The 22,300-nt window shown below is 34.3% G+C and overlaps 1 protein-coding gene across 10 annotated transcripts in view; it reads left to right on the forward strand.

The window, feature by feature from the left end:
- Positions 1-22,300, forward strand: part of HMBOX1 (homeobox containing 1) — a 188,158-nt gene that overhangs the window by 90,740 nt on the left and 75,118 nt on the right. For all 10 annotated transcript variants that reach the window (XR_007151415.1, XR_007151416.1, XR_007151417.1 and 7 more), the window contains exon 4: positions 7,467-7,552. Coding sequence is in view for 7 of the 10 variants with exons in the window: in XM_047854899.1 (XP_047710855.1) it covers positions 7,467-7,552 (86 nt within the window). In the remaining 3 variants the exon portion in view is untranslated. The remainder of the gene's footprint in view (positions 1-7,466; positions 7,553-22,300) is intronic.

The raw sequence follows: 22,300 nt of genomic DNA on the forward strand, positions 1-22,300 counted from the left end.
AAAAAGTGTTCTTACGAAGAAGAATAGACATGGTTTCTACCCCTAAGAAGCTAAAGTTCTAATTTAAGAGATGCATATATTTATATATTTTTTGTTATCCGTTACAAGGGAAGTATAAGCCTTTGTTGTTTTAAACACTGAAAAAGAGAGAAGTCCACTTTCAACAGAGGTGACTAGGAAAGACTTCACACTGGACCTGGAACACTTTGAGGACAGAACCATGTGTTTTCAAATGTTGTGTTTCCAGAATCTAGAATTGTCCTTGACACAAAGTAACGGTTTAATATGTTATGTGAATGGATGAATTTGAGCTAAATCTGAAAGAATAGACTTTGTTTTGAAATATAGGAATTTTATTTAAAGTTAAGGGAATAGTAAATAATAGGTAGAAAAGGCAAGACATGTTTAGGCTTCTAAAGATTGTATGGGCTAGACTATGGTAATAAGAATATTACGACTCAGTACAGGTTTTGGAAGATTTGAGTTCCACGAAAGTAGTTTATGTTTAATTTGACTGGAATTAAGGCTTTTTTACAGGTCTGTGGGAATAGACATGATAAAAGCATTGTTTTCAATAGATTACCACTACTGTAGTAGGGAGGAGAGCCTGCAGGTAGTTACAATAGATAATGAAAGAATTTACAGTACGAATTTTGTCAGAAATAAAATTAAAACCTATGAGTTATAGTTCTTCCTAAAGATTTTAAGACTTGAAGATAGTATAATGGTGACTTAATATTGCCGTATGGAAGATCTATTCTATAGTACTGCCGTGGTAAAATACCTTTTAAACAAACAGTCCCAGATTTGTTTTTAGGGTTACACTGCCTTATATGGAATCATGAGTTGAAGGGCTATTGCATCTAGATGCCAATGTAATTCCTGTGATGAATAGGTTCATAGAGCAGCCATTGGACCCTGTTATTTAAATGTTTAAAACTTAAAAATATGTGAGATCAATTTGGCTTTGAATTCATTGTCATTTATTAAAGCAGCTAGCCACAGTTTAGGTGTTCTTTTGATTTTAATATGTATATCATTGTCATGATTGAGCGAGAAAACCATTTGGGCAAATAGAAGTTACTTAAGTCCCTGAAATATAACAAGGTTAGCTTTTAATTATTCTGAGTAGAGAGGGTATCACTAATAAAATTTATATGCTACTTGTTTTTTGTTGCTGTCATTAATCAGTTTTAATAAGCTTTTAACATATAATAGTTAATTCCCAAATGTGTATTAGACTGCCATGAAATTTAGGGAAACTTTCATGTTAACAAAGGGCTCTGGGAGATTGACCAAGATCTAAAGCTTGACTACAATGGTCTAAAAACTTAACTATTTACTCTTACATTGGCATATTGTTGTAATGCAACTATGTTTTCAAAATAAACAGAAAACCTATTTAGCAATGAATAGGATTTGTAATTAAATCCCACCATAAATGCACATTCACGTTTCATCATTAAATGTATACATGTTTATGCACTGTTACCAGCATTTAATTTACAAACTGCCACTTGTTGTATAGTTAGGATACTTTGTCCTATTCTCTGCTTCTTTGAACTTCTACTTTGGTTCTCTAATCATCTAGGGGGTCTCACTGAACTTTCTGGCTCTCTGTGGTCCTGCCATTGTGTTCTCACCCACACTGGCACTCCTCCTTTGTACCCACTTCTAATTTTTCTCAAGTTTGCACATAGTAACCTTAGATCAGAGGGAGAAGTTTATTGCATGACTATTCTCAACCTTTTAATCATCATAACAGTGCTGTGTGTGAGGTGGAGCAGAAAAATTGAGATTCACAAAATTTAAATAACTAGCCCAAGAAAGCCTAAATATTAAGTGGCAGAGCCTGAATTCTCACCCACGTCTTTATTACCATGTCTCTGGTATCTGTTGCTTCTGTAAATAAATTTTTCACATCTGCAGATTTCAGTAAGATTTTAAGAACAGTGGTAGATACAACACAAGACAAAGTTGTAAATGCCTTAATGGGCTGTTCCTCCCTCCCTCACCCCCCACGTGCATTTGCCACTTCAGATCATTTACTAACCAGATGAATTTTTATTTGGTAGAGTGTTAGAGAAATTTTTGAGCAGTGGATCTTTCAGTATCCTGTGCCTACATAGGGCTATCCTGCCCTTACTAATCACTCAACACTATGGTGACATTATAGTGAATTAGATTTGGTGGGCTGTAAGTAGGGAGAATGAGTACCTGAATGCCTTCCTGTCTCCTTTTCTAGATACATGTAATTCACATCTTGCATGCTCACATTTCCCTGCGTCTACAGCACTCAACCATAAGATAAATATTTTTCAAATTACATAAGCCGTTGAGTTCAGACTTAATACCTAATAATTTCAGGGCACACAAGGAAATTTTTTATAGAAATTAGGTTATAATTGTATATTTGATCAACTTGTTAGGAAAGAATCAGAAAGAAAGTAACTTTTCTCATTTTTAATTGATCATGGTGAAACAAGAAAGAAACTAGAATGTGAGCTCTCAACACATTATTGAATATATAACATTTTAGGAAGAACTTTAAAACCAAGAGCTAGAATGAACACCCATTTCACATATTAATATTTTTAAATGCATCTATTAACACACATATTTATATACTGTTGTATATATACATCCGTTTATATTACAGTGTACATCTATTAAAGTGCCTGCTCTTTCACGTATGTATTATAAAATAACAAGTAAAATGAGGCTTATGAAGAAGTCATAAACAATGCCATATATTATAGGTGTTATCCTTAACTACCCATGTACTTAAATGTTAGTATTTTATACAAACTGTGTTAGTATTTTATACAAGATCTAAGACTTTATTCTGAGTGGTTGTCTATATGCCTAACAATAGGTGATTTAGGATATTTATTTTCTAAATTCAGTTATCATGTTGTTTATACATATAGAGTAGCTTTTCTTTTAAAATTATCTTTAAAATTTTTAAATTATGCTTTATCTCCATGAGTAGAAATTAAAGGAGCAGGTTTTTATTTAAAAGCTAAAGAATTTATGTAATTATATTTTCTCACCTGTGAAATAGTCTTTGTAGGGACTGGTCCATCTCTGGAAGTCTTTGAGATAGATGGCTACCTTTAAGGGGTCCTAAAGAATGTGTAGTGTATATCAACTGAGAAAATACAGAAGATCTTAAAGCATACAACTTTTAAACACGTAGTCTTTAATAGCCTTCATTCTGGAAATGGAAGGATTGCCATTTTGAACTAGCATAAATAACTCTTTTTCCATTCTGATTTAGGAAGCTTAAACATATCTGAGATTAAGAATTTAGAGCTGTTTTATAAATTATCTAGATCAGGTTTGCCATACTACAACCTTTTATCTTCAACTACAAATTTGTTCATTCACTGAACAAATTAAGCTCTATTATATGCAAACCCTATGATGAATAAGACGCAATCTTTGTGCCAAAAGACTTCACAGGCTAGTAGGAGCGATAAGACCAGGTCTGGGGAACTGCTATAATACAGAATACCATGTAATAGGTTAGCATGTGAGTAGTATAATTGAAATGATAAAGTTAGTTGTTGTAAGAAAAGATCTTTCTTAGCTGTATCAGGGAGAACGTCTCTGAATAGATGACTGTTAAATTGTGTCTTAAAGAAAGGGTGATTCTACAAAGAGGCATTCCTGATTAATTCATTTGGATGTTAAGAAAGGTCTGTGGGTAACAATGGAAAGTTTAGCAAGTTATAAAAATAATGACAATGGAGGGTGGAAAGGAAGAATTTTATCCTCATGTGGAAATCACCCAGATAGATGAATTCAGCATGGCTGTGATTTGGAAAAGGTAGTAGGAGGAGAGGGCATAGATTTTAAGTGGTTCGATGCAAATAGAGCGGTAGATTATCTTGAAAGTAAGCCATGGAATCAAAGAAGATCAACTTGTGTTTCACTATAAGACTTGAGGAGTACAAATCATGAGGAATGTGAGATTTTATAAGAGAAGTGAATCACAATAAGCACTTGGTGATTAAAATAAAAACTTGAAAAAATTGGTTTTCCTAAAAAAAAAAAAGTGAAGAAAAAGGGATCCATTCTTTTTAAAGAGGATGAAAAATTTCAAATGAAGACAGAAAGTAAGCAGTAGGAGAATATAAGGAAATTAGATTTGGAGTAAACAAAAGAGTTTTCATATCAGGAAACTGGTGATTTCAGAGTTTTGATGTGGACAGTAGGAGAGCCTTGTTGTTAAAGAAGACTGAATGAGGGGGAATATGTGAAAGTTTAAAGAACATAGTTAACCCTGTAGAGTGGAGGTCTTTGAAATACACAAGAGAACTGGACACAGTGAAAGTTGAATGCTATTACTATTTTGAAAATACAGGTCTCCCCTCACCCCCCGCCCACCATCTGAAAGCTTGAGTTATACCACTTCACTTTTAGGAAAGACCTACATTTGTACCTGTTTTCACTAACCGAAATCCGAAGGAGATTTTGGCTTTTACCAAAAAATGCTATTACCATACTAATGTAGCTCTTTTATAAAAGCAGAGTGGCATACTGCGAACCTTCAGAAAGCAGGGGATACCTATACCTGATGAAACCAACTAAACACATCACTACTTGTGTCTAAATCTTTCCATGGTGCCTTAAAGCACCTGATATAGATGTTTACTTCAGATGTAGGTAATTATAGCAGATCCTTTGTTTCTTCTTCTGGGATTCTTTCGGGAGTTTTATAAAATAATAGTCATTGTTTAATGGTTTTACAGTTTCAAAAAATTTTTCATTGAAGAATTTTTTATTTTTTATATTATGTACATATACACACATATACATACATTTAACACTAAATTTTATTTAAATTTAATTTCCATGCTTGGAGAAAAATTTTAAAAGCCTTGTGATGGTGGTATTAATGTTCTCATTTTACCAGATGATGAAACCAGGGTCCAGCTTTATTAAATGACTTGCCCAAGCATATCCTTATCTTTTAAGTCTTAAGTTTTTCTTCAGTTTGAAAAAGCTTCTCTCTGGTAAAGCAGTTGACTAAAGAGGTTTTGTTACTATTATTTTTTTAACTTATTTTAACTTGGTACTTAGGAACTTGCCAAGTATCTAAAAATATAGTCTATGGGAGGGTAAATGAATTGCTGCTGTTTTGCAGACTTTTTGAAGTTCTTTTTGTCTTTCTGCAGCCCTTGATAATGTCATACTGCAAGACTGTGAATAATTCACAAATTAGATATTTCCTATTGGAATAATTGAATGTTATCTCCTCTTTATGATTTAGTGTCTACTCTAGGTGAATTTGATTTAAAATAAATTGATTTAAATTCCAATTTAAATCCGTAGTCAAGAAAATACCATTTAATCATTTTTCCCAGAAAGCACGTTTTTTATTTAACCTTAATAAATATTCTGTTAAACTCACTTTTCATTTTCCTAGAAGGATAGTCTATACATTGCAATGCAGTGCTTTATTTAAATTTTTTCAGATTAATTTTGAAGCTGTATCAGAGACCAAATGATTTGGTTGTTTTATTTACGTAAGGCAAATTCATACTGCTGAAATCCCTTGCACAGGTATTTATTGGTGGATTTTGAGAGCCATTTGGTCTATACTACCTGTATTATACAGAGCAGTTTATTTAATTTGACTTTAAAATGTATTTAAATGTATTGTGCCTTTTTATTTCAGATACACAGTTTTAAATCAAATGAGAGTGCATGTTTTTCAAAGAAATAACTTCCAATATGAACAAGCATTTTGGAGGGAATCTAGCCAGTATCTAGATCAGAATCTAGAGGAGTATGAGAAATTTTAAGTATTGGATTAGGCAGCTGTTTTCTTTCTTTAGGAATCTTTTTGACTAGCATTTCTAACCAGTAGGTCAGGAATATACAGTAGAGCTTCAGATTGAAAGCTTGTCACTACTATTACTTCTCTGCTCTTTTCCAGAATTCCTGAAAGGGAACATTGGTATCCATTCACACAATGTATAGCCCCTCCTCACAAAAGGGCTAACATACCTGCTCTAAGTTAAATCACAACTGATTATTTTTGGGTAGGATCTTTTCTTTTGTTACTCCAAATAATCTTTAGAAAGACTTGGGATCCTATAAGTAGTTTGGAAGTTTGTGGTTCATTTACAAAATGATTTGTAAAGATTTCATGATCCTTTTTTCTCAGATCAGGGATCGGAAAGAATAGATGGTAAACATCTTACACTTTGTGGCCAAGAGGCAAAATAGAGGATATAATACACATGCTTAATACTTAACATCTAAGAGGGGAAAAAAAGGCACAGATTTTTATTGGCAAAATACAATATTGAATATAGTTTTTAAAACATAGGCCTACCAATAGAAGGATGGAATTTTTGGTGAGGAGATAATACTTTGCTTAATTCATGTTCAGAGTTAGTGTTCTCTGTCATCACATAATGACTGCAAGTGTGAAAAACATTCTTACTTAGCTCTTACAGGTTGTATAAAAACAGTTGGGAGGCCAGATTTAGCCATAGTTTGCTGACCCTGTATGAGATTATAAATTACCACTATTCTGTGGTTTTTTTGAGCTTGATCAAAAATCAATACTTTATTTATGTAATCCTTTTGAACATAAAGTATTCAAAGAGAAATTGGTTGGTTTTAAGGGTATAAGTTTTACTTAAAGTGTATTTGTTGTGGTGGAGAAATAGAAGTCTTGCCTTTCATTGTTCTAGTAAACGTCTCGTCTTGTGAGAATTTGTTGTTGTCTTAGTGGAGGAAAAATTAGATCTATAATATGTATGTAATCTCAAGGACACAATATAGTTTTAAGTACTCTATATTACATATAATAGGAAATTAATGTTGCCTTTTTATATTAAAATTCTATATTCATTTCATCCCACTTAATTTTTTTTTTTTTGGTTTATACAGGAAAAAGAAGGCAAATTAAAATTTTCAAATGGCTAATGTTTTTAGCAGTTGTAAGAATGATGATGATTTCTGTTCCTTTAACAAAGGTTTTAAAATGAACATTATTTATGCAGTTTCATAGTTAACATGCGAGCCCACAGTCTACTCACAACTGATTTTTGTTGTTGTTATTGCTTTTTATTTTTCTAGGATTTCTGTCTGTGTAAGGTATATTCATTCCTCAGTAATGAAACTTAGTATATACCATATGGCAGCCTTGTTCCTAATGTGAATTACACACAGCATGCGATTAACCATCGTCTGGTATGAGACTTATATCTACTGTGGCATTCACTAAAGCGTCTGTCTGATGGTGTGATGTTTTAGGACTTGAATATTTGGTGTTTCTTGGTTTGTTTTAATTTCATATTTTCACACAAGCTTGGTCTGTTTACCTTTATTTTTGTGTTCTTTCTTTCTATGTGCTCCCCACCTCTCTGCTTCACCTTTCTTAGCAAAGATGAGGATTTCTACCTTCAACATACATTGTTGGTCTTGTCTTCTGTTTTTGTTAGGAGGGACAGCAGTGTGATAAAAGAGGAAATCAAAGCCTTTCTTGCCAATCGGAGGATTTCCCAAGCAGTTGTTGCACAGGTAACAGGTAAGAGCTAAAGAGCCCTTTATTCTGGAATCATGTCTAGTCTCTGCCTTCTGGTGCAGATGTTGGAATATTGCTTGCATTTCTGCATTGCAGTACAGACCTGTCAACTTAGGCATAATAATGTATGCCTATGATTTAAAACCCATTGTCTCTGATATCATGAAACTTCTCCAGTGATTTTTTTTTTAAACTGGTGCTAGTAAATTTTATAGCATTTGTGATAACCACAAAATTCCCCATTTTATGACTAAAAAAGGGTCTCTGGTTTTCTTGTAACTGACAGAGCTTATGACACATGCACATCCAACTGCTATCTACATTTCATGTTTTTAAAAGCTTGCAGTCCTCCTGATTCTAGATTTTACCAATTAAAAAATTATCCATGAGAGTAAAGGAAGTTTTTTTTTTTTTTTTAAGCCCTTTTCGTATGTGAAGCTCTCTTCGAACCATTACTGAGAAGATAAGAGTTATCATTGTCTTCTCTTTGTTCTTTATATACCATCCCATTACCCACCCCACCGCAGCCCCATCTCAAGTATGTGGTGTATATGTGTCATTCTCTATTCAGATTGCGTTTTTTATGGAGTTCTTAAATATGGGGGTAGCATGTCGTGTTTGTTGGTATGTATTCTTTCTTTCTTGGATATCAGTGATTTATTTATAGACCTAATATAAACTCAACTATATCTTAGTCATTAGAAGAACTGGAAACTCTTTTAACTACATTTTGTATTTGGTACGTTGTTGTATGTTGTACATTAATGGATTTAAAAATTAGTTTTTTCCTCCTCCCCTCCTTGTTTGACATGCCGTTAGCACCTACGTGACTTTGGGCTTTTAAGCCTCTGCATCTCAGATTCTTACCTATATGATGAAATAGTTGGATCTAATCACATAGTACCTTCCAATTTTAAGATATCATTTCTGTTCTCTAGACATCGGTATTTATTGAAGCTAATTTATGTAAAAAAGTTGTTATTGACCATCAGTATGGTAAAAAATGAAACTTGAGATTTCAGAAGTCTTAAATTTCATCCCAAGAGTCAACCAATTCTAATACATATGTGTATGTGATATATAACACTAGTAATATACTTTTACAAATGATGCCTATATTCATGGTAAAAGATTCTAATTAAAGGCATATCCTTCCATGTAGAAATCTTTCTTAATAGAAGAATGTGTACACATTTAATTTTTATACCTTTCAATAGAATATTTAAAATACATTTTTACCTTTATCTTCAAGGATTAAGGAATATGCTAAGGGCATTGTAAGGGCAAGTTTTGGTAAAACCCACTGATGTGCACTGTGAAAAGACAGAGTATTGTCTTTTCAGGGCTTTTACTTTATCTCTAAGATTAGAAACAATAGTATCTTCTAGTTTGTCAGCTACAAAAAAGAATAAAACTGTAGTGTTATAGAACAGTATTATAGAGTTGATTATTTTTCCAGGTGGAAGTGTTTTTGAGGATCTTGAATCCCCCAAATCTTGAGTCATCTTAGACTTTTAAAATAGTAGCTTTTGGGGTGCCTGGGTGGCTCAGTCAGTAAACTGTCCAACTTTGGCTCAGGTCATGATTTCACATTTTGTGAGTTCAATACCCACATCTGGCTCTATGCTGACAATGCAGAGCCTGCTTAGGATTCTCTCTCTCTGCCACTCCCCTACTTATGCTCTCTGTTTCTCAAAATAAAGAAATAAACTTAAAAAAATGAAAGTAAATAAAATAGTAGCTTTTGAAACCCATCTGACATTGATTCACATTATAAGAAAATACCTTTAAAAGGAATTTCTTAGGAATATCTAAAGGGAATAGTTATAGCATAGTGGATCAAACACAGTAGTATTGCCTTTTTGGAAAGGGAAGCTGAAAGATATTTTAGTGTCTTGCTACTCAAAGTGTAGTCCGTGGAACAGCATTATTTGGAGCTTGTTAGAAATGTAAAGATACAGAGTACCACCCTAAACCTGCTGAATCAGAATTTTCATTTTAACCAGATCCCCAGATAATTTGGGTTTGAGAAGTACAATTCTAGGAGATTGGTAAGCTTTTCTGACATTAAATTTCAGTGGACTGGCATATTTTTAACATTGTGCCACTCAGTAAGAGTCCTCATAATGCCATCTTGTGGTTCTGAAAATATTTTTACACATTTATTATTTGTTATATCACGTGACCTTTATTTTGCTTCTATAATCATAGGATTTGGTACTGTTAAAACTTCTTCCCCCATTTCAACCTCAATCCAACTTATTCTTTCTCCTCTTCATTCCTATTCCAAAAGCTTGGGCACATTTTCCCTTGATCACATATCTTTAATGGTTCTCCATTGTCTGAAAAATGAAACTCCTTATAGTCTGACTCCAGCCTTCTTTTTATTGCCATCTTCTGTTCAGTATTCTCCCTAACTAAATTTAGGTACTCACCATTTTCAGAATTCTCACTTCGATGCTTACAAATCATTGTTTGTGCCTAGTATGCTTTTCCCCTTCACACTTCAGCCTTATAATGTTCTGATTATCAAGATTACCTTGAGGTGCCTGGGTGGCTCAGTTGGTTAAGCATCTGGCTCTTGATTTCAGCTCAAGTCATGACCTCACAGTTGGTGAGTTCAAGCTCCACATCAGGTTCTGTGCTGATGGTGCAGAGCCTGCTTGGGATTCTCTCTTTCTCCCTTTCGCTCTGTCAACTCTCTCTCTCTCTCTCAAAATAAATAAAATTTAAAAAAAATTTTTTTTACCTCAATTATTATCCTCATTCTGGCTTCTTTGATCACTTTAGCACACGTAGATCTGTCTCTTTTTTTTTTTTTAATGTTTACTTATTTTGAGGTGGGGGTGGGGCAAAGGAAAAGAATCCTAAGCAGGCTCCTCACTCTCAGCTCAGAGCCTTATGTGGGGCTCAATCCAATGAACTGAGATCATGACCTGAGTTGAAATCAAGAGTCAGATGCTCAATCAACTGAGCCACCCAGGTGCTCCTAGAATTCTCTTTTTATGAAATCAGTTACACTAAGTTCACCACTCTTAGGTACTATGCCTCATTTCAGTTATGCATTTTAGAGTAAAGTTCTTTAAAAGCAGTGATCTTTCAGGGCACCTGGGTGGCTCAGTCAGTTGAACATCTGACTTCGGCTTAGGTCATGATCTCATGGTTCTGAGTTCAAGCTCTGCATGGGGCTTGCTGCTGTCAGTGCAGAGTCTGCTTCAGATCCTCTGTCTACCTTTCTCTCTGCCCCTCTCCTGCTCATGCTTGCTCCCTCTTTGCCAAAAATAAATAAACATTTTTTTTAAAAAAGCAAAAAAACAAAAAGCAGTGATCTTTCTTGCACATTCCCAGAGAGTCTAGCATTATACATACTTTCTGAAGATTTCATGTTTACCTAGCTGCCTTGTAGTGCTGTCTTGTAGGGTAAAAGGAGTTTTAGTGAAGCTGACACAAGCTGAACATATGAAAGCTTATCCAATATTAACTTTGTCCAGTGACGTTCCCTCTCCAAAAATAATTATTTGTTCACCAAATGCTGCGTGAATTTCTGCCCTTAAGGAATTTGCATCTTTCTTTTATCTGCTTTAATTCAGTTATTTACATAAGGCAGGGGAGTGAGGGTGATTTATAACAAGATTGTTTCATTGTCCCATTGGTCAACTTAGTGAATTCATGTATTTCTCATTTATTACTGTGTTGCATTTTCACTTGGCCCATCAAACTAGCCTCAGGGGCAGGGCTTTTCATTCTAGAAAAGAGATCCAACTAGAAAATAGTGAGTTAGTGAGAATCCATAGAAAGCTTGTCCATCATATAAAGGACCTGAATGTGAGACAGGAAACCATCAAAACCTTAGAGGAGAAAGCAGGAAAATACCTCTCTGACCTCAGCCGTAGCAATCTCTTACTTGACACATCCCCAAAGGCAAGGGAATTAAAAGCAAAAGTGAATTACTGGGACCTTATGAAGATAAAAAGCTTCTGCACAGCAAAGGAAACAACCAGCAAAACTAAAAGGCAACCAACGGAATGGGAAAAGATATTTGCAAATGACATATCGGACAAAGGGCTAGGATCCAAAATCTATAAAGAGCTCACCAAACTCCACACCCGAAAAACAAATAACCCAGTGAAGAAATGGGCAGAAAACATGAATAGACACTTCTCTAAAGAAGACATCCAGATGGCCAACAGGCACATGAAAAGATGTTCAACGTCGCTCCTTATCAGGGAAATACAAATCAAAACCACACTCAGATATCACCTCACGCCAGTCAGAGTGGCCAAAATGAACAAATCAGGAGACTATAGATGCTGGAGAGGATGTGGAGAAACGGGAACCCTCTTGCACTGTTGGTGGGAATGCAAATTGGTGCAGCTGCTCTGGAAAGCAGTGTGGAGGTTCCTCAGAAAATTAAAAATAGACCTACCCTATGACCCAGCAATAGCACTGCTAGGAATTTATCCAAGGGATACAGGAGTACTGATGCATAGGGGCACTTGTACCCCAATGTTTATAGCAGCACTCTCAACAATAGCCAAATTATGGAAAGGGCCTAAATGTCCATCAACTGATGAATGGATAAAGAAATTGTGGTTTATATACACAATGGAGTACTACGTGGCAATGAGAAAGAATGAAATATGGCCCTTTGTAGCAACATGGATGGAACTGGAGAGTGTGATGCTAAGTGAAATAAGCCATACAGAGAAAGACAGATACCATATGGTTTCACTCTTATGTGGATCCTGAGAAACTTAACAGAAACCCATGGGGGAGGGGAAGGAAAAAAAAAAAAAAAAAAAAGAGGTTAGAGTGGGAGAGAGCCAAAGCATAAGAGACTCTTAAAAACTGAGAACAAACTGAGGGTTGATGGGGGGTGGGAGGGAGGGGAGGGTGGGTGATGGGTATTGAGGAGGGCACCTTTTGGGATGAGCACTGGGTGTTGTATGGAAACCAATTTGACAATAAATTTCATATATTAAAAAAAATAAAATTTCTTAGAAAAAAAAAAAAGAAAGCTTGTCCATCATAATTGGCATACCTGGCATAGAGAAGCCTACATAAGCTTCTAGACATCTAGGACTCACTCACTAGGGGTACCTGATCTCAGCATATAGCCACTTTTTGTCTTTAAACAAATTAGTGAAGTGTATCTTACAAGAATATCTCTACCTGATGAAATCTTCCCAAAATAAAGTTTAAGGTGTGGAGCTCTAGAATCTATGTCCTGTTATGGAGCCTTTAAAAAGTTAAGTTCAACTCTAATATGTGTAATAATGAAATAAATCAACCTTGAGATAAAAATGAGAATGAGTAGGGCCTAACAAAAGAGATTGGTAAATAAAAAAAGTGTAGTGAGGTGCAAAATTATAACACATGTGCTTGTTCCAGAAACTAATACAGAGGCTTCTTTTTATAGATTTGGAGGATTTCTATAATAAGCTAAACAAGAAGTTCATGGGTGGGGTCTGTATAAATAATATCCTACTGATAGGAAAAATGACAGTATAAACAGGATATAATAACAGTGCCTGCTGAATTTCCCAGCATGTTATTTGTAGCTTCTTTCACAGAGTCACAGCTGCTCCCACTAAGGGTGGATTTTTACCTCTGTAAGAGGTCGAGCAAGATTCTAAATTCTGACTATCAGTGGTGGGATCGGGAGCGTAGCCCTTGCTTGAATAATAACCCACACGTGGGTTTTATATTCACTTTCGTGGTGAAACATTGTCTTTGGCTTTTAGCATTCTTAAAACATGATTTTCTTTTTATGTGACCTCTGGGAAAAATCAAGCAGGCAGAATAAATGAGTAAGTGGGCAGCGCTCGAGTGAGTGCTTATCAGCCAAAGAAATACACTAATTGGATTCTTATCCTCTTAAAGTGGAAGAAGAAAAAAAAGTTACATCTGTGTCTTTTAAGAAATCATAATTTTGTTTTCTTTAATGGTAGTAGTATAATGAAAAGACAAACTTGAAACTTTAGAATACCAAAGTTCTAGTCCTGGGGAGAATCATATAGCTTCTCTGAGCCTCTGTTTTACTTATTTTAAGATGAGGGGCTTTGACCCAATATTTCCAAGTATGTTTTCTAGTTAGCTAATTCTAGGCTGTTTTTAAACTAAGTACATTTAACAAGTGTAGATCTTACTCATATATTAGTGACTCTGATTCCCAACATGTAAGAATTTGTGTAAAGAGAATCTCTGAACTGGTTTTAGAAATGTTGCAACTGTACTGAGATCATTTCTCTTTTTCAAATGTATCTTTAAAATGAAGTATGAGAACATTGCATATTCAATTTATATAATAGTTTCTTTACAAAGTGGGTATATATTGATCCTCTCCCTAATCAGAGAACTTCATACCAGCTACTAAAAACCAACTAAAGTGTACATACACCTTTTTAAAAAATAGACTTCATTTTTTAGAGCAGTTTTAGGTTCACTGCAAAAGTGAGTAGAAAGTAAAATTTCCTTTTGCTCCACGCCCCCTACACATGCACAGCCTCCGTACATCTGGCACCTCCTCAGCATCTGGCACTGAAGTGCTACATGTGTTCTAACGTGTGAACCTACATCGACATCATCATTGTCAAAGTCCATACTTCACATTACATATAAATGGTTTTTGTACATTCTGTGGGGTTTTGAAAAATGTGTCATGACAAGTATCCATGGTTGTTGTATCATAATATGATACTACGATTTCACTGCCTAAAAATCCTGTGTTCTGCCTATTCATCCCTTCCTTCTTCCTCACTGACCCTTGGCAACCACTGACTTCTCCATGGTTTTGCTTTTTCCAGAATGTTACCATATAGTTTGTAGCCTTTTCACATTGGCATCTTCCTCTTAGCAATATGCTTTTAAGATTACTTAAGGTCTTTTCATGGCTTACTAGCTCATTTCTTTCTGGTGCTAAATAATATCCCATTGTCTCAAAATAACAGTTTATTTTTCCATTCACCTACTGAAGGACATCTTGGTTGCCTCCCAAGTTCTGGCAGTTATGAGTAAAGTTACTATAAACAAGTAGAATTTATGTCTACATTAGAAAAGCAATGTTGATAGGGCATTTATCACAGACTAAAGAATTGTCCTCTTGTCATATAACCAAATATAATTAATTGGCTTATTTAACAAGATTTTATCAATTCCTATCTAATGAGTTTCACTAGTTTTAGGTAGATCTCCAATTTGAAGGCAATTATCTGTCTACAAAAAGGGCAGATTTCTGTATTTGAGATGTAACTTCTGTCTCCAAATTGAAGAAGATTAGAGGTTTTGTTTATTAGGAGAAAAACGTATTTTCAGATCTTTGAATGGATTTCAGTTACCAACAATATAAATATTTTTGTAGAGTGAATTTAAATTTTTCTCTGGTTTTGTAGACTCTAGAGAATAAGAATAGATATTGTCCTGTGGTTCAAAAAATTCTTAAGTTTTTATCTCATTTTCTTCTATCTTCTGCAATTTGTTGGCTATTTTATTACAAACACAACACATTTTTTTCCATGAAAAAAAAAATCCAGCTTCTATATCTGAATACTCACATTTTCCCACTTTGGTGATGGCTAAATGAAAAGTTGGGATGAAATAATTTCAGAGGATACTTTTGTTGTTCGAACATCAGTTTTTTACAGTTCTTGAAATTTGTTGTCCTACCAGGGCTTTCATCATCTCAAATGCAGGGTATAGGACTGTACATTTTTAGTGTCAAAGTTATGAAGGTTGGTTTGCAAGTAAGAAGATTTTTCTTCCACCTGTATTTAAAGTGGAAATTATATTTAAAAATTTTTTATTCTACCATAAGCTTTGACAAAAGTGACTAAAATGTTAGACACAAATGGCTTTTCCCCCCAATCAGTAATTTTCATTTTTGTTTCTCCCTAATTCTTGTTTCCTAAGATTGTGGAGGAAAGTGTGTACTTGAGGTATAAATATTACTTAGGCAGTTTTATAAATTATTTCTTACTTAGCCCAAGTTAATTTTCCTTGTATTTAAAAAAAAAAAAAAAAAAGCGACAGGGATAAATGACAAGAAAACCTTAGTAAGAAAGTCAGAAGAAAGTCAAAGAATACCCTAGTAAGAAAGTGTCTGATGAAGTAACAAAGTCTAAAGTTCAGCTGAAGTCCATGTGAATCATCAGGCAATATTATAAATAACTTCCTGCAGGAGAAAGCTCTGAGGGATAAGTAACATTTTTTGTAAACATAGATATGGTCTTTTGTGCATTAAGGAATTATCCTGTTAACTCTTGAAGTTTACTTAGCGATAGATCTTAAAGGATTTGACATCAATTGCTACAAATAATTTGTTGTCAGAAAGATATACTAGATTTAGTAGTGTGTAGTTACTAACTTTAGTTAGGTAAGGAACTGAAGCTTGAACTAACCAAACTAACCAGTTTGGGGGCAGTGACAGCTAAGACATCTGTGAGGCCAAATTCTTTTGGCCTTTAAGAAAGCCTTTAATATCAACATGGGTCAACTTCAGCTAAATATAACTATGTCATGTGATCCTCACAAAATAAACTTGAGGTATGCAGGGGAAATGTGGGTTTTTTCTTTATTTTTAATCACTTTATAGTCAGATAAAATTTGTGTAAGAGTAGAGTTCTCTGAATTGTACCAGATGTATACAGTGGTATAACTAAAAGCAAGAGATAAAACATTGTCAGTATTTCATTAAGTTCTCTTGCCTCTTTGCAGTCACATACCTCACCCCACTGCAAGTCCCTGCCAGTCACAGATCTGTGTTCTGTCAGGATAGTTTTGTATTTTCTAGGATATCATGTGACTAGAATCTTACAACATATACCTTTTTTTAATGTCTGACTTCTTTCTTTTTGTGACTTCTTTCACTTAGCATGATACTTTTGAGATTCATTAAAGTTGTTACATATATCCGTAGTTTGTAAGTTTTAAATGATGAATACTAGTCACTTGAATGGATATAACAAAATACACTTATCCAGATTAATTGATGGGCATTTGAGCTATGTTTAGGTTTGGGCTATTATGAATTAAGCTGCTGTGAACATTCGTTTGCAAGGTTTTACATGGACATATGCTTTCTCATACCTAGGAGTGGGATTGTGGGATTAGTGGTAAGTATATGTTTAACTTTTTAAGAAACTGTCAAACTGTTTTCCAAAATTACTAGACCATTTTACACTCCTACTAGCAGCATATGAGACTTCCAGTTGCTTTGCATTCTCTTCAGCTCTTGGTATTTGGTATTTGTGTTTCTCTTTAAGTTTAGCCATTCTAGTGCATATGTAATAGCATCTCACTCTAGTTTTATTTTGCATTTTTCTAATGACTAATTATGTTGAGCATCTTTTCAGATGCTCATTTGCTATTCATGTATCATCTTAGGTGAAATGTCTGTCACATCTTTCACTCATTGTTTTTTAATCAGGCTGTTTCACTTATTATTGATTAGAAGAGTTCTATGTATATTCTGGGTTCAAGTCCTTGAATATGTGGATACACAGATATCCTAGTCTGAGGCTTGTATTTTCATTTTCTTAATGTTCTCTTTCAAAGATGAAATGTTTAAAAAAAAAACAAAGATGAAATGTTTTTAATTTTGCTGAAGTTGTGTTTTTTTTTTCCTTTATGGTTCATATTTTTTGTGTCCTAAGAAAATATGCCTAAATTAAGTCTCAAAGATTTTCTTATGTTTTCTTCTGAAAGTTTGATAGTTTCAGCTTGTACATTTAGGTCTGTGAACATTTCAAGTTAATTTTTTGTGTATGTGTAAGGTAAGGGTTAAGACCTATTTTTTTCCCCGATGGATGTCCAATTGTTGGAGCACCATTTGTTGAAAATGGTCAGCAGTGGTCACGAGACTAGTCTTTCTCTAATTCAGTTACATTGGCACCTTTGTTAAAAATCAATTGAATATGTGTGTGTGGGTCTATTTTTGTGCTGTCTATAGTGTCCCATTGGTCTTTATGTTTATTCTTATACCAATACAAAATTGTAAATTATTGTAGTAGTCTTGAAGTCAGAAAGCATAATTCCTCCCAACTTTGTTTTTCTTTTTCAAGATCACTGTTGTTATTCTAGATCTTTTGAATTTCCATGTATGTTTTAAAATCAACTTGTTAATTTCTTTTATTTTTTTTAATGTTTAATTTTGAAAGAGAGAGAGACAGAATATGAGTGGGGGAGGGGCAGAGAGAGAGCCGGAGACACAGAATCCAGAGCAGACTCCAGGCTCTGAGCTGTCAGCATAGAGCCTGATGCGGGGCTCAAACTCATGAACCATGAGATCATGACCTGAGCCAAAGTCAGAAACTCAACCAAGCTATCCAGGTGCCCCAATCAACTTGTTAATTTTGACAAAAAAAATATTTGTAGTGAGATTGGGATTGGGATTATGTTAAATGTATAGGTCAGTCTAGCATTTGGAATTGACATCTTAACGATACTGATTTTTTTTGTCCATGAACATGGTATATCTCGATTTGTTTAGGTCTTCTTTATTTTCTCTCAACAATGTTAGTTTTCAGTGTATAGGTCCAGAACATTTTTTTCTTGAATTCATCTCTAAATATTTTACATTTTTGATACTATTGATATTATCCTTAATGTCGATTTCCAGTTGTTTATTTCTTATGTCATAGAATAATTGATTTGGTTATATTGATCTTCTATTTTGTAACTTGGCTAAATTCGTTTATTTGTTCCAGTAACGTTTAAAAAATTTCTTGGGATTTTCTACATGGACAATCATATTATTTGTGAATAAGGATAATTCTACTTCTTCCTTTTCAATGTGTATGCCTTTTATTTCCTTTTCTTACCTTAATCCACTGACTAGGACCACCAGTTAAATGTTGAACATGGTAATGAGAGCAGACATCTTTGCATTTTCTCCAAATTTAGGGAGCAGGCATTCACTTTTTCACCATTAAATGTGATCTTAGCTCTAAGTTTTTCATAGATGTCCTTTATCAAGATGCCCTTCAAGGGAAGTTTCCTTCTATTTCTGGTTTCTGAGAATTTTTATCATGAATGGATGTTTGTACTTTATCAAATGCTTTTCTGCATCTATTGAGATTACCATATGATTTTTCTTATTTTAGTCTTGTTAATATGGTGAATTACACTGATTGATTTTCAGATGTTAAACCAGCCTTGCACTCTGGGAAAAATTCCATTGAATCATGATGTATTATCTTTTGTGTATGGTTTAGTTCAATTTGCTGATGCTCTAGTATTGTAAAATTGTAGTATCTGTGTTCGTTAGGAATATTATTCAGGGTTTGTTTTGCTTGTTCCATGTAATGTCCTTGTCTAGTTTTGTTAAGGTAATGTGGCCTCATAAGACATGTTGGAAAGTGTTTCAGTCCCTTGTGTTTCTAGAAGAATTGGTATAGAATTGGTAGTATTTCCTCCTTAAATACTGTCCTTGATGATGATGATGATGATGATGATGATGATGATGATTGTCTTACACTTGGCTATTATTTAACTAAAGGATCTTAGTTAAGGGCTTGTGCCCTGTACTGAAGGCAGCAGATAAAATATAGAAATAGTGGAGATTATTAGGTCCTTAATACCTCAAAGGTTGCCAGCACTCTTCTACATGATTCTGTCCTTGGCAGAAATACTTTTCTCTTGCCAGTTGCCTAAAATTGCCAGGTTACAAACCACAAACCAAATTGAATTTGCTTTAGATAGAGCCATAACCCTGTGCCCTCCTATGCCTGAGTATAGAACATAGTTTTCACTCACTTAAGCTATGAGATTTTGCTTCCTGTAGTAGTTTCAAAAATACTAAGTGACTTATCTCTAAATCTCTTCTGAGGCAGATCTGTGGACAACTTCTTGGTTTTGAACACATTGATTCAATGTGAATCCAATGTTGAATCCAATATACATTGCCCCAGGCTTATTGTCATTGTTCTTGATGAGAAACATAGGAAAGAGTTTTTAGAAACATTCTTAATATGATGTTTATTTAAGACGTAGAATATGATGTTTTCATAAAAGTACATTTTTTGGGGCGCCTGAGTGGCTCAGTCGGTTAAGCGTTTGACTTTGGCTCAGGTCATGATCTCACTGTTTCTGAGTTCGAGCCCCTCATCGGGCTCTGTGCTGACAGCTCACCTGGAGCCTGCTTCAGATTCTGTGTCTCCCTTTCTGTCTCTGCCCCTCCCCCCACTTGTTCTCTGTCTCTCTCTCAAAAATAAGTAAACATTAAAAAAATTTTTTTTAAGTGCATTTTTTTTCCTTTGTTAAAAAGATTGAGCATTGCACACAGGCCCTTTCATTGCTAAATATTTTTTGGAAGACATATTATCAGTTTGTCTTGATTTTTCTAGGACATAAAGAATGTTTTTGAAATGTTTGAGTGCTAAGTGTTAAAATAATTATCACATATAATAGTATGTAGTAAGAAACAGTATCTCTTAAACCATTATTGCCCTTCCTTTTTTTGTCTTTAACTCAGCTTTATCATTGTGCTAAGTAACCTACCAGGAGAGCATATAGCCCTCTTGAGTGGTTTGTAGATGACCCTTGGCTCTGCATTTTACTTCTGTGTACCTGGTTAGCTAAACCTCTCTTCTTGGAGGGTTTTTATTTTTAGCTGTAATTTAACACTTACCAAGGTGCTAGATGCTGTGCTAACTGTTTTATGTATTTGAGAGGCAAGTGTTAACTTCTTCAGTTACAGATGAGAGAACTGAGCATAAAGGGGAGTCCATCATTTGCTTATAGTCACACAGCTAATTACTGTTTGTCTTGCTGCAAAGCCAGTGTTCATGACATAGCATTTCAGTATATAGATGCAGTATAGTACAGTGGTCTACAGCATGACTTTGAAGGTTCAAAATATGACTTCTGTCACTCACTAGTTATATAACTTTGGGCAGGTTACTGAACATCTTAATCTTCAGTTTCCTCTTTTGGAAAATGAGAATAATATAATACCCACCTAACAGCGTTTTTGAAATTAAATGAATTGGTTTATGTAAAGTTTCTGGCACACAGTGATGCCACAGAAGTGTTTTTTTATTATTATAATTATTAACCATTATAGTCCTTCATCCCTCTACAAATTGACTTTTCTGAAACTAAGCTTCCTAAGACTAAATATGTTAACCATAATGTTTCTAACTTCTGACCACTTAATAATGAATTTTTAAAAATATATAGCCACCCCCCTGTTCATTGCAGCATATTTATAAGCCAAGACATGAAAATAACCTACCCAGGGGAATATTATTTACCCATAAAAAAGAAGGAGATCCTGCCATTTGCAACAATATGGATAGACATTGAGGATGTTATGTTAAATAAGACAGAGAAAGATATTATATGATATCATTTATATGTAGAATCTTTAAAAAAAAAAACCAAAGTCATAGATACAGAGAACAGATTGGTGTTTGCTAGAGGTGATGAGTAGGGAGCTGGACAAAATGGGTGAAGGTGGTCAAAAGGTACAAACTTCCCACTTATAAGATAAATAAGTTCTAGGGATATAATGGGCACAATAGTTAACAATGCTTTATTGGACACTATAGTTAACTATAGTTAACAATGCTTCATTACACATTTGAAAGATATTGAGAGTAAATCTTAAAAGTTCTTATACACACAGAAGAATTTTAACTATGTATTGTGATGGATTTTAACTAAACTTATTGTGGTAATCATTTCATAATAAATATATCATTATATTGTACACCTAAAACTAACAAAATTTTAAAAAGTTCATGATAGTTTGGTGGATTTCAATGTAAGAGTGTGAAAGGGGCACCTGGGTGGCTCAGTCGGTTGAGCGACCGACTTCAGCTCAGGTCATGATCTCACGGTTTTTGAGTTCGAGCCCCGCATTGGGCTCAGTGCTGACAGCTCAGAGCCTGGAGCCTGCTTCAGATACTGTGTCTCCCCCCCTCTCTCTCTCCCCCTCCCCCCACTCATGCTCTGTCTCTCTCTGTCTCAGAAATAAACATTAAAAAAATTTTTTTTAAAGTGTGAAAAAGCTTAGTGATTTCAGATTCGACATCGCAGCTAACCTTTAAAAATATATCACCTGTTAAGTTTTGGTGTAATATCAGAAAATACCAACAGTCATTGCAAAAAGGTATTAAAATACTCTTTCCTTTTCCATCTAAAAAAATACTGTGTAAATTTCATTTTGATATTAGCATGGGAAACTTTCTTCACCCTTACTAGTCTTACACAAAATTACACAATTCCCTTAAAAATGTTAGGTGGGAAGGAAAATATCCAGCTCCCTTTGTAGTGAGATCTTCCTTTTCTCTGCTCCATAATTTTTCTACTTGCAGACGTTGCCAGGATTCTGTATAATATCTCATTTTATTATTCAAAAGGAGGGAAAATCAATTGTGGTGATGGTTGCACAACTCTGTACTAAAAACCATTGAATTGTACACTTTAAATGGGTGAATTGTATGGTATGTGAATTATATTGTAATAAGTCAGTTTTAAAAGATAGAAGGGAAAATAAAAAACTTCAAAAATATCCTTTGAAAAGAGTTCCCCAAAGTAGAATTTTAAAATTTTGTATGTATTCTTATTACTGAATAAAAGCCTAATAAACTAAAAATAAAATAATTAAATTATAAAATATAAATTTACTTTTTGTATTAAAAAATATATTCATGTGGTTCAAACTTCAGATTACATAAGGGTGCTAAATCTGTCTTCTATCTCTGTCTCTCAGCCTTAATCCCCTTCCCAGAGGATATACGGACATTACCA

Source organism: Prionailurus viverrinus, chromosome B1, assembly GCF_022837055.1.
Source record: "Prionailurus viverrinus isolate Anna chromosome B1, UM_Priviv_1.0, whole genome shotgun sequence".
Classification (NCBI taxonomy): domain Eukaryota; kingdom Metazoa; phylum Chordata; class Mammalia; order Carnivora; family Felidae; genus Prionailurus; species Prionailurus viverrinus.